This window comes from Octopus bimaculoides, chromosome 20, assembly GCF_001194135.2.
Source record: "Octopus bimaculoides isolate UCB-OBI-ISO-001 chromosome 20, ASM119413v2, whole genome shotgun sequence".
NCBI lineage: Eukaryota > Metazoa > Mollusca > Cephalopoda > Octopoda > Octopodidae > Octopus > Octopus bimaculoides.
The window spans coordinates 28,043,713-28,057,576 of NC_069000.1; the positions used below are offsets into that span (position 1 = coordinate 28,043,713).

Consider the following 13,864-nt stretch of genomic DNA (forward strand, 5'->3'; position numbering starts at 1 on the left):
TGTGAAGGATTTCTCAGTGTTCCTGTTGCTGTGTCCCTGGATTACCTTTACTGGAATACCTTATTGGAATACCTGTAGGCCAAGATTACCAAGTAGCCGGAATTGTGTTGCTGTGACTTGAACTGTCTTCCTTCCTTCTTTTTCTCTGCTCTGTCTTTCTGTTCTTTTTGTATTTATTTATTTATTTTTTGCGGTGAACCTTTTTGTTGAACTTTTCGTTGAACTTTTTTGTGGAACATTTTGAACTTTTTTTTTGAAAGCATGGCAAAAAAGAGTAACACCATGTTGGAGTGGGAGCTTGTCCCACCCAAGAAGTGGTTAAAAGACTTCAGGGAAAGAACGGTGGTGTTACGAACCTACTCTAGGTCAATCGACACCATTACGGTCTTTCCCGAAATTGAAATTGAAAAAGATTTAGCAGAACATATGCCAACTATTAAGTTTATGGCAAGGGGTGTCAAATACGCGATGGTCTGGTTGCTATTTGACACCCCTGAGGTGGCTCGCAAGTTTGCGAGCCAGCCCTTAGAAGGGAAAAAAATTCTGTTTCTTCCCACAGTATGTGGGAAGAAATTAACTAGAGCTTGGATCTGTGGCCTGCCACCTGGCATAGAACCTGATTGGATAGAAGATACTATCCGACAGGGTCTGGGTGGTAGTGGAGCCAAGCTCTTAAATGTGAAAATTTTACCTACAGCTGATTGGGTTGGGGCAAAAGCGGTTTTGACCCTATGGACCCAATCAGCCAGGGATCTGGTATTTCCGGATTTTTTGAGGATGGCTGGGCATAGATATCCGGTAATTCTTGAGGGACGTAAACCCAAGTGAACCGGTGTCTGAAGCCCGGTCATATCAAGAAAGACTGTCCCCAGGACCAGAGTAAGGTCCTGGAACAGTTAACAAATGTTGTTCACCCCGCTCCCCTAGTGGAGGGAGAGACGGAGGAAGCCGAGGAGGTGGAAACCTCCTCAAAAAAAGGAAAAAAAGGAAGAAGGGCAACAATGGTTGCCCACCGAAAATCGTGGGGGAGGAGGAGGACCTTCCGGCAAAGGCGGAAGTACGCCCTACTCCAGTGGCCCTAAAGAAAAAGAAAAAAAAGAATGAGGCACGGCCGGTGCTCGATAGTGCACCACCAGCATGTCCCGACACTCTGTTGGTGGGAATTGTGCCACCAACGGAGGAAAGCAGGTCGGCGGGAATTGTGCCACCGACAGTAGAAGCTGTGGGCTCACCCTGTGAGGAAAAGGATGTGCTAATCCTATTCCGAAAGGAAGGGGCCCTGCAGAAATCTGTGAATGAAAGGAAGCGCTGGAGGGAGGGAGTCGACACCTGTACTAGGGATCCGGACTGGCCTCCACAGGTGTCTGCGGAGGTCGTGTTGAGTAGTCACATAAGCGCGGTGGTGAATTCCTTCCCCCTCGACGAATTCAGTATTGAAAAGTGGCCCGACCCAGACCCATCGTTTTGTTTGAGAGAAGCGAAGGCTATATCGGGCGAAAAAACCTAAGAGGACGAGTGCCTCATATTGTGTAATGAAAAATTGTAAGAGGCAAAATGCCTTAATTTATGACTTTTTATGTACGAGGTTCATAGCCTCAATGTGAAAATTTAATTTTAAAAGAACAGTGTTATAGAGAAGCAAAGTTCAGCAGGTGGCTTTTGCCTTCTCTCATTATACCATCATATTTATCATTAATGTGTTTGTCTAGCCTGCAGCTACTCTGTGTACTGCCTTTATGGCAAATCAAATGAAATAAAGTAGCTTGCTTACCAACCACATGGTTCTGGGTCTAGTCCCACTGCGTGGCACCTTGGGCAAGTGTCTTCTACTATAGCCTCGGGCCGACCAAAGCCTTGTGAGTGGATTTGTCAGATGGAAACTGAAAGAAACCTGTCGTATATATATATATATATATATATATATATGTTTGCATTTCTGTGCTTGTCCCTCCAGCATCGCTTGACAACTGATGCTAGTGTGTTCACGTCCCCATAACTTAGCGGTTCGGCAATAAGGAACCGATAGAATAAGTACTAGGCTTACAAAGAATAAGTCCTGGGGGCGATTTGCTCGACTACAGGCGGTGCTCCAGCATGGCTGCAGTCAAATGACTGAAAAGAAATAAAAGAAAAAGTCAAAACAACTCAATAGCCACAGAAGCACTACCTTAATGACTACAAAGGGAGGCAAGCTCTCTACAGTTGCAGTTATAGCCAAATCACCAATGATTTCACATTTCGATACTTATTGCATCTTAATGCTCATCGGTGGCTTTCACCATGCCTAGGTTTAAACTCAGCCCACCTTGTCAGTTTATAAGATTTCCATTCAAATCATATGCTCATTTCATAAACAGTAAAAGTGAAAATTATAGATAATATAGGTGGCTAATTCACAATTTTACAACTTAAAGGCAGAAATATATGTCATTAAAGTGACAAAGGGGACTAATTGGTACCAGAACTGCTAGAAATAAGAGTCAAAACAACTCAATAGCCACAGAAACACTATCTTAATGTTTCTTTATTGGTAGATGAAGAAGCAGCAAAAGAATGTCAGAGGAATGTATTCAGGGAAGGAATGATTATGCAAAGTCATTAGTGTTTGGGTGGCAATAACAGTAAGTATTACTGTTAATAAGAGACATAGTGCATCAAGTGAACCTATACAGATGTAGTATGCAGCTTGTGAGCTTGGAAAACAGAAGCTAGTAAAGTAGAAATAGAGAAAAAACAGTACATCTGTGTGCAATGGTTGTTGTAATGTATCAGTTTGATCCTTTGCCAATTAACCAAATGACCTTCAAATACTGTTTATGATGATTTATTTCTTTTTCTTTTTTCTACCGATTTCAGTTATTGGACTGTGTTAGAACATCACCTTCAAAGATTTTAGTCAATCATATCATCCATTCTCCTTACATACATCTCTTATACATTTTTTTTATCAATCTCTTAAGGCCATAACTAAAAACACTGGTTTACACTGGAAAATACAAAGACTCATTCACACAAACATGCTTCTCAACCACAAGGTTGTGTGCTCAGTCCCAGTGCATGGCACCTTAAGTAAGTGTCTTCTGCTAAAGCCTTGGGTTGACCAAAGCACTGTAAATGGATTTGGTAGATGGAAACTGATAGAAGCCCATAGTATATGCATGTATTTGTCCCCCACCCCCATTGCTTGACAACTAGTGAAGGTGTGTTTAAGTCCCTGTAACTTAGTAGTTCAGCAAAAGAGACCAGTAGAATAAGCACAAGGCTTAAAAAAGAACATAAAAGTTCTGGGTCAATTCATTTGACTAAAATTCTTCAAAGCAGTATCCCAGTATGGCCACAGTCTAATGAATGAAACAAGTAAAAGAATAGAGTAAAATGATATTAATTATTTCGTTTTGGGATTTGGTTTGCAAGATTCTTTATGTGAATTCATGTGTTGAAGCATATTCTGCAAGATGCAATGAAAATTTTAGAAAAATAAAAAAGAAATTAGTTGAAACTTTGCCAGTGAGTGTGTTAAATTATAAGGCACTAAAAGAGAATGACTCTCCCCAGACACAACAGAATATTAATTTGTGCAACAGAAACAGTATTAGATTAAAATATAGCATTCTGTGTATCATATATATGACAGGTTTGCAACCAGTTTATTAAATTTCACTCATGAAGTATTGGTCAACCTGAATCCATTAAAGGAACTAAATTGTATGATTACTCCTGATTCTACACAACTCCAAAGCAATCTTCTTAACCACTCATATGTGCCTCCACTTACAGTATGTGTGAAACATTACCATCTTCCTAGATATGCAAGCAGTGCCTAGATGTAGGTCCAACTTGAGCTTTGCAGGTCAGCAACTGAACAAAGCTCAAGTATGTTCTGGGCCTGAAGTAAAAACCAAGTTTTTGTGATAAATATTTTACAATGTTATATACATATGAAGCTTAAGAGACATTGACAGATATACTTACTCAATTCCTATTGGATAAACAGTATAAAAATAAAAGTAAATGTAATCATTTGACTACAAAGTTGAAACTCACATCAAAATACTCTTTCTGTTGAATTGATTCAAGTGTGACATGGTGCCAGGCATTGAAAATAGTTTTACACAGTTGCAAATCCCAAACATGATCAAGCAGTTGTTGAGCTGCTGTAAAATGAAAGACTGAGAAGGATTAGGTTATACCTAATATAACATTGTATAAACTAATGTGTTATACACATTGGGTTATACAAGTGAAAAATTCACAGGGGCAACAGTCAACAAAAGGTGGCGGGGAACCCTGAAGAAGGCAATTAAATATTGCATTTAGTAAAGAGCAGGTGAGAAAGAGAACTAGATTAGTGAAAGAGTTATTAGTAAACTATAAGAGACAATTAAAATGATATCAAGACCAACATGCTAGCAGCAAGAATGTGCTTGTCCATTTCTACAATATGAAACATGAAGGTTGTGTTGTCATGGCTAGAATTCATGTACTAAAACAAGAAAGAACAAAGGCTGTTGATGGGTTTGGGTGGTGGAGGCATGATATGGCAACAAAGCTACAATTCAGTCTTGAACAGATCAGGATGGGTATGTACTGCACAGTTCCAAGCTAATGTGAATGGCTTTCCTGCAGCACTTCAGAGAAGGTGATAGAGAATTATGAACTTTAGCACCTATCTTGGTGGCCTACCATGACTCTTCGGAGAAGAGGCAAGGAACGGTGAAAGGCCAACAGCAGCAACTGAAACACGTGAAGTACTGAGTGGTTGTGCAAGGAACAAATGGCCTGGTTTGGATCTACCCAATGGGTTTATGGCTATATTCCAGAGTTGTTTGGTGACCTCTTGACAAATGTCTATCATAACTGGCAGCAAAACAGGAGAATTCCCAGGTCTGTGAGCTGGGGGAGGTTTAACGTTGCTAAGAAAGGATGCTAAAAAATGGGGATATTATAAACAATTTCCAGCCCATAACCCTGCTAAATGTAGAGTTTAAAATTTTGACTAAAGTGTTAGCAAAGATGTCAGCACTCATCATAGATGGTTTGGTTGGAGAATCGCAAATGTGTGCGATCTCCACTAGATCCATCTATGATAACCTCTACTTCATGCATTACATCATAGAAGGAATGGGTAAAAAACGGTGGGGCCCCAATCAGTTTGAACCAGTCTTGGCAGTAGTCCTAAAAGCAGCCAGTTTTTGACTCATTTTCAGTGGCTGGATCACAGCAATGCACAGTGGTGCTTGCTCCATAGTCAGAGTTAGCTGCTACCTCATGGAACCATTTCACATTGTGTGCTCAATTCATCAGGAGTGTCCTCTCTCTCTCTCTTCTAAATCTTCTGACACCCCAGCATTTGCTGTAGAATCTAGAACTGGGATATGGGAGAGCTGTGTCAGTATATGCAGATGATATTACCATTATCATGTTAGACATCATACAAGGAATTCGAGATAAAGCAGGAGCAAAGATTAAGCCAAACAAGTCAGTAGGCTTGCAGCTCAGCACCTGAAGATGCAAGTCTATGCCAATGAACAGCATAATAGGTCAATGAATAGACAGATCAATGAAGTTGTTTGGGATTTGATTTTGCCAAGACCTCCAGGTGAACAAGAACTGAGATGAGGTTAAAAGCAGGTGGCCAGTCTTATTCAGAAATGGGCTGAGAGGAAATTCTCTCTGAAAGGTGAAGCAGAGGTGGTGAATGCCTGCATTGCCTCCCTAATAACTTATCACCTGGCTGTTGTGCCTGGCTCCAGTCCATGTGTGGCCAGACTGGAGCATTTACTTTTCTGCTTCCTGGAAGGTGGTCCTTCTGTTACCATGGTCCTCTGGAAAATGGGCTTGACATGCCATGACTGTTGGTGCACAGACACATGCTGCAGTGATGCCACTTACAAATTTTCCTTGATAGTGAGCCAGTGTGAGCTATGTATGTAAGACACACTTTTCCACAGCTCAAATCTTTGGTGGAGCTGCAGTCCTGGTTAAGAAAAGACCAAGCTTGGGTGACTGGTACCTAGAATGCCATCAAGAAATCACTGCCCTCTACTAGTCAGACAATGCAGTCAGTGTAAGTTCTATATTAGTAACATATATAAGTCTAGTGGTGGGTAAGAGTTATGATATTCTTGAGAATACTCTAAAATCCAACAAAGATGAACTAGCTGATCTGTTTCAGAAGACTTTTAGGCTTGGTACTATCATGTATAACTTCCAGAAATCCTTGGTCTGGCAGCACTACTGAGGAGTACTGTTGGTTTGAGATAAACCCTTCATGCATCAGGTGAGATTGTTTGAGATGCATACAAAGCAACAAATCCCAACCACATACACTTGTACAATGTCCAAGTATTGACCTGTGAAGTTATGTCAAACAGCTGTTATTGCATGGGGAACAAATTCAACTATTGGTCGAATCCATTGTAGGGATTACCCCACCACCTACCTTTAACAAGGTAAGGCAGGTGATGATCTTCTATTTAGTGGGTATGGTGAAAGAGGTGTGGTGGATGAGGCTGAAAGAATTGTAAAAAGACACCTTCTTCTTTGGTCAAGCTCTCATCAACATTTTAAAGTTCCACTTTGAAGGTGGAGAGGGAAGCACTACCTCCCAGTGAGTTTGTGAAAAGATGGGTAACTGTAGCAAAAAGGGTTTGGATTAATGGCCTTACTGTAAGCATACTTCTGCTTTGACTGGAGAACAATAGTTGAGCGAGGATCATGCCTATGGTGGTCAGGGTAATCCTAGATCTTTGGGGTTCCTTAACTGGCTCTGTTTGGATTTTCTACTGTATCAGGACTGCATCATTCATGTTATCACATACTTTGTGTACTATGTATGCTTTTATCTCATTTTACCATCTTTTCCATTTCTTCCTTCTCCCCATTTATGTACATACCCCCCCCCCCCCACACACACACACACATACATACACACACAACTTGTCGACTGTTCTTGTGATGACTACCCCATCAATACTCTTGTGGCCAATAAAGGAAATCATCATCATTATCATTATAATGATGAAGAAGAAAGAGGAAAAGCAGAAGAAACCAAGATGAATAGTACATACGAACACCTAGTCTTTGGAAGCAGCAGCCTCCACAGCCTCCAACCAATCCCTGCCTTGAAAGTAAACAGATGATGATGATGCAGTAGAGGATGAGGGGAGGAGGAGTGCTAACAAGGACAATAATTCATGAGGCTGCAAACACAACTCAGATTATGTTTGGTGAATTTTCATTGTCCTAAGTTCAAATTCCATTAAGTTCAACATTGCTTTTAATAATTTTAGTGTTAATTGCATAGGCATCAGGTAATGAACACTCATTCATTATCATTCAATCAAATGTATAAAACTGGGCATTAATAAATAGGATTTCTTTGTTCTACAGTTAGTATTTCCATTGGTTGTCAACATTGTATGAATCTAATATGCTGCTATTCTTAACAAATTCTATTTCAGAAATATTTTTCTGAAGTTTCCCCTATTCTAAAGAGTTTACTGCCGAATTAAGTTTTGGCATTTTATTTTGTTCCAAGAAACTTTCTTACTTGCATATCGGTCCACTATCTGCTGTGTCCATTCCTGCAGTGATAAAGAAAATATAAAAACAAATGGTTATTAGCACATAGTAAATTTCAAAAGTCACAACCTCTCTCTCTCTCTCTCTCTCTCTCTATATATATATATATATATATATATATATATATATATATCATTTGAAGGTTCTACATGTGAACTTCCTTCTCATATACTTTTGATCAAAATCTGGCACTTACATATGATGCCCAGTTTCCGCAATCACCCTGGTGTTTCCACCCCTTCACAAAGTTTGTTTTATATTTTATTTTGAATCTTCACTTAAAAAAGAACATTTTCTTCAAGAAAGAAAAATTTCTCAAGAATTCAAAACAAACATTGCTAAATTTTGCAGCAGGATGGAAACAAAGCGCAAAGCCAATAAAGGGGGTACTGTTATGGCTGCCCGTATAGGATTAATGCCTACTGACTCTACTTGTCAAACTGACATATTCTTGTATAGTGAGAGCTAAAATGGAACGTGAATCCAAGGCTTCAAATACTGAATTTGAACCAGAATTTCAAGAACTGGATGAACTAATTACTAGTTAAACATATACTTCTATGAAACAATGTACTAAATTCAGCTCCTTAAGTTTTCTAAAGCCCAAAATGAGCATGGAATCATCGTATTGAAAATGTTTATTCCCTCTTGCTGTTTTAACAGTGAGAGGGAATTACATGTACAAGAATATCCTAGCAGATATTCTTGTCCAGATAAATTTCATTTTTCTTTGAGGTACATTAGTCAAATTTCACCAATGAAAATTATATTGTGCAATGATCATTTTGTAGACTATAAAAGTTTGATGTGATGTTTTGTTTTTTTCCCAGATTTTGAATACAGTCAGATTATTTGTGGTAGGATTTACATTTTCACAAGTAGTGCTGATTCGTTTTAGGTTTTATTTTCTCTCACCTACTCACGACTTTACTGTAAGTTAGAGATGTTTTTAATGCCTTTAATATATGTTTTTAATGCCAAAGCAAGGAATTAGTTTTCACATTTTGTTTGTTTTTTAATCTAGGTCTATATGCAATTCTAAGAAAGGTACCAGATGGTCGTGGGATGTGCAAGAAAAACAGCTAAATCTCCCTTAAATCACACACTTTTTCATCTGCAAATAGAAGAAGAAATTCTTTTTTTGACCAAAAAAGCTTCAGCCATCGTTTTTAAGCATGTAGTGCAAAAAAAAAAATTGTCCAAAATTTGTCTGCAGGGGGTGAAGGGGAGTGAAAAAAAAATGATTTTCCAAAATTTTTGTTCATAAAAAGCTCCCCACCCCACCCCACCCCAATCTTTTCCAAGGTTGTGGTAAAAAAAAGCTGGAAGAATCCCTGTCAGAATGGAGAAAATCCAATATATATGGACATCACTTTTAATAGTCCATTAAAATTTTATAGAAATGGTATCATGTCTCAACATTTCAGGTTTTATTTAGTTATATACCTATTATAAATGTACCAAAACTCAAGTCCTTGTGGCTTTTAGTTTGGGATTTAGCTAGGTCTGAAAACACTGCGAAATTGACCATTTGTTACATGTAACAAAATAGGTATTACACAAATATTTAAAACATTACCAAAAAAATAGTTTCATTTTTAAGAATCTGAAAAAAAATAGGCAACTGCTATATCATAGACACTATTAGTTTGTGTAATTTGAAGATGATTATCACCTCAATTTCAAAGATATGACATCACAAATATGGCTAGTTATTCATTTCAGCCAATTAGGCAAGATTTCAATCAATTCGCTAACCATTCACATTGAACAAGTCATATATTCATTAGAAAGTGGCTAGGCCTACCTCAGATATCGAACAATTCAACTTTCTATTGTAAAAGAGGCTCGTTGCAGTTACCACTGGTGTCAATAGTCGAAATTTACAAACTAGGAAAGGCATGAACGGTGATGATGCTGAGAGAGATGAAGGACAGAAATCAAGCGTAATCCACCAAATGTAAAAATGGCTGGGAAGTGGAAAGCAGAAGCAGACTGATGACATTCTGTCTTCTCTTACACACTGAAATATGGTGGGTGCAATACAAATTCATCAGAAGGGACTTGGTATTGGCACAGATCAGTTCAGACCATTTGCAAATATGATGCAGAGCAAACACAGATCTGTTGTTAGAAACAGCATCAAAACAAGGGAAACAAAGAGAAGAGAGCTTCATTTGATCCAATGCACTCAACAAGAACAGATGACGAGATGGAAGGAATATGTTGTTGAGAGAAAAATAAGTTGGAATGAGATAGGGAGGTGGACTACATCACGGCTAAGTTTTCTGATTCATTCATCCTATGATGTCTTGCCATCACCTACAAATCTAGTAAGATGGAATGTCTCAGAGAATGATATATGCAAATGCGAAAAGGTCAGAACACTGAAACATATTCTTTCCAACTGTTTGCTGGTATTGAATAGATATACATGGAGACACGACCTGGTCCTTAAGGTTATCTTCAATGCTATAAAGGACCAAATTGCTCTTATCAGCAGTGGAAAAAATTCATTGAAAGTACCAACCAGAGATTTCATTACTTTCATGCACTCAGGACGGCAGATCCATTTCAAGAAGAAACTTCCTGTGAGAGATGAAAAGTGGAACAGCTACTGGGCGGTGGCTTCAGATTTACTGGGGTGTCAAGGATTCTTTCTCATCCCAGTTATGAAAAAAACGGATATTATGTGGTGTGAAAGAAAGTGGTGAATCTAGTCAAGTTAACAGTTCCTCATGAAGATAACATGGATGCCACTCAGGCTCGAAAGATTGACCGTTATGTAAACCTCCTTGAGGAATGTGAAGACACAGGCTGGAAAGCGGAGCATTTTCCAATCAAAGTCAGATGTGTGGGACACAATGTGAGGCAACTGTTGTTATTGTAAGACCTAATTCATCATAAAGTAAATACCACCATGAAGGATATCCTAACTACAGTGGAAAAAGCTAGCCACTGGATTTGATTAAAAAGAAATGATGGGCAGCAGCTAGAAGAATATTGGGATCTTTTTTAAAACAGGGGCCACATTTTTCATTAACGAAACACTTTGAAACTTGGAACACTGGTAGAATGTGTCATATAAAACATCTTTTTCTCTTAGTCTTCTTAAAAAAAAAAGAAATCCATAAGTTATTCCATGTTAAAGTTGTCGTATTTCTGTAATTTCAACCAATCACTGACATCCATTCAGTCGATATACATTAAGTGCCAACTACATAAACAAACGATTCTGAAACAATTAACCCTAACCCTAACCCTAGGGTTAGGGTTAGGGTTAGGGTTAGGGTTAAAGCAAATTTAAAATGAAAAAAGCAAATAAAACGAAGGTATGGAGATTAAATACGCTTTTACATCGCTTAATCAGCCAAAGGAGTAAATATAAACAACTGAATACTTGTCAGTGATTGGTTGAAATTATCGAAATAAGACAATTTTTTACATGAAATAAATTCGAATACAAAAATATTTTTCTGTTCTATAACACAAAATAGATAAGTATACGAAGTTTGAAAGTCTTTCCGTACCAAAAACACTACGTAAAACATTAATGAAAAATGTGGCCCCCGTTTTAAAATAGATCCGAATATTGAGATTTATTTGATAACCAGTTGATCTCGCAAATGGGGCCTCATATCAGTGAGTGGGGAGGCGTGTGCAATGATGCCTTTGAGAGGTAGGCCCCAAAACAGTGCGCATTCTCTCCTGATGACCCCCATACACTTGCTGGCTTCTGGTATGTGGAGCTTTCGACTGGTAGCACTTACGTGTGCAAGTTGTTTGCAAAACATATATTCCCTAAAATATCCATCCAAATTTCACAAATGATGTATCAAAATGTTTCTTTTCGAAGGCTCTCCAAGAAAAAGTATGATAGAAGTTAGGTTTAAATAGTTTCAAAAATTCATAGCAATTTCTTTTCTAATTCTGTTACAGATTATTGCAATGAAAGTGAGATCATTACTCTTGCAAAACCCCACACACTACCATTTCTCCTCCACCTCATCACCACCATCATTCCTCCGGAGACACCACCAATTCATTCTCACTCTCTCTCCTAAATGAAGCTGTTCATACACAGGCATCATACAATCTGCCTTTCATTCTGAGTGAGAGGCTCTTTGTTAGAAGTAACAGCTCTATGAACTTTGCCCAGCCTATTCTTATTCTAGTGGCTATGCTTTCAGAATAACCTCCACCACTGCTAAACTTGGTCACCTAAGTAACAAAACCTGTCTACTACTTCTAGGGATCACCCCTGGCATATGAGGGAGTCTATTTTTTGTACATTCCTGATGTTTAATGTACCTGTACATTTTCCACATGTAAAGACTACTTTCTCAGTTAGTCTTCCAGTGATGCCACTGCACCTCTTATGTGTCCATAGGCTGCACTAGGTACACCATATGGAGTTTCTCCAACACTTTTTCTACATATCAAGCAGGGCCATCTCCCTGAAGGGAACTGTAACTTGTCTGTTTTCTTACTTATCAGGACTTTGGTCTTTACTAAATTAACTCTAACACACCTGAAATTTCTTCTCTAGTTCTGGTAGTGATTTAGCAATAAGAAGGAGGTCATCAATATAGAGTAGCTCTGAAGGGCAGCCTGTCTTGAATTCCTGTTATAGCTTGGAAGACTATGATAAGCCAAAGGGGGCTGAGAACCAATCCCTGGTGGACCCTAAATCCTACTTGTACCCTAAATTCCTTGCTATTCTCATTGGCAAGTTTCACCTTACTGACAGCATCCCTGTACATGGCTTTTACAGCTCTCACCAACCACTCATCTATCTCTAGCTTCCTCACTGCCCATCAGATAAGGGAGCAGGGAACCCTGTCAAAGGCTTTCTCCATGTCAACAAACACCAAATACAGAGGTTTATTTTTGGCTAAGTATTTCTCCTGCAGTTGCCTCACCAGGAATATAGCATTGGTGGTGCTTCTCCCTGGCATCTTATCTAGACTCACACACTTCTTAATTAATTGAGCTATGACCCTTTCTGTAACTTTCATCACATGGTCCAGCAATTTGATGCTTCTGTAATTATTTCTTTGTAGCAGTTGACTATAATGCTGCTACACAAACCCTTGTGAATGACTCCCTCGTGGACAACCTTATAAACTATATGGGTGACTATGTCACATCTCACTCCACCAGATATTTTAAGTGTCTCAATGGTGATTTCTGATGGGCTAGGAGCTTAACATGCCCTTGATTGCTTTATCTACTAAGCTACAGTTGATTTGGATTGCAATCCCCTCTGCTGGGTCCACATTAGGCAGACTGTCCTTCCATGTGTTCTCTACATTTAGCAGATTTTCATAGTGGCACTTCCAAGCTTCTTTCTTTGCAGAATCACTTACTGCAAGTGAACCATCATCCATGTGAATGCACTTCTCTCCTTTATATCATCACATTTTTCTCTGACATGCTGTCTTGCAATCTGAAACACTTTAAGCCTCTGGTCCTCACGCTGCAAAACACTGGCAAACTTCCTCCTTTCTGCTTCTCTCCTGGCTAAGTATACTTGTCTTCTAGCCTACCTCCTAGCTACCTGATATAGTTCTTTGCTATCACCATTCTTCCAGTCCTTTCAGACCTGTTTCTTTGCTCTAATGGCCTTGTCTACAACATCATTCAGCCATCATGCCACCTTAGGTTTGATTGAAACTTTGCACTAGGTACAGATTTGGTCTGTGGTACTCAGCAAGCTGCCCCGTAGGAACTCCCAGTTGCCCATATATATAAATATATATATATATATATATATATAGGGAGAATTCACAAAAAAAAACAACAGATGAAGACAGGTTGTGTAGACAACAAACAGATGTATTAGTTTAATGCTCGGGAAGTGAAAAAGTCTTTAACGTTTCGAGCCTACGTTCTTCCACAGGAAGGAACATAGAAAGAAACAAGGAGAGAAAATAAAGAATGTGTAGTAGCTAGCGATCTATCATGGCGAATGCCGGACAGAGGGGTCACACAGGAGAGCTAGGAAGAAGGGGAGATAATAAAGTAGTAGTGATCCTAAAACAAAGGTGCGCGTGCGTGTGTATAAGAGAGTATATATATGTGCGTGTAAAAGATGACTGGTGACCTTGACATGTGCATGTATGTATGTGTAGGTGTGTGGATGTGGGGGTGGGACGTGGTCATTGCTAGTGTGTGCGTGGTGGTGTGATTTGATGTGATGTGTGGTATGGTAGTGTATGGTGTGGTGGTGTGTGGTGTGGTGTGATGGAGGTGGGAGGTGGGGGAGGCGAGAGTGGGG

At 39.2% G+C, this 13,864-nt stretch overlaps 1 protein-coding gene across 8 annotated transcripts in view; it reads right to left on the reverse strand.

Annotated features, from left to right (window-relative positions):
- The window catches only part of LOC106867275 (dynein regulatory complex subunit 6), a 153,056-nt gene that overhangs the window by 88,991 nt on the left and 50,201 nt on the right, over window positions 1–13,864 (reverse strand). For 7 of the 8 annotated variants that reach the window (XM_014912110.2, XM_014912108.2, XM_014912104.2 and 4 more), the window contains 2 exons: window positions 7,553–7,586; window positions 4,045–4,169 (listed from right to left, as the gene is read on the reverse strand). In XM_014912110.2, the coding sequence (XP_014767596.1) occupies window positions 4,045–4,169; window positions 7,553–7,586 (159 nt within the window). The remainder of the gene's footprint in view (window positions 1–4,044; window positions 4,170–7,552; window positions 7,587–13,864) is intronic. The other variant, XM_014912105.2, reaches the window with a different exon arrangement.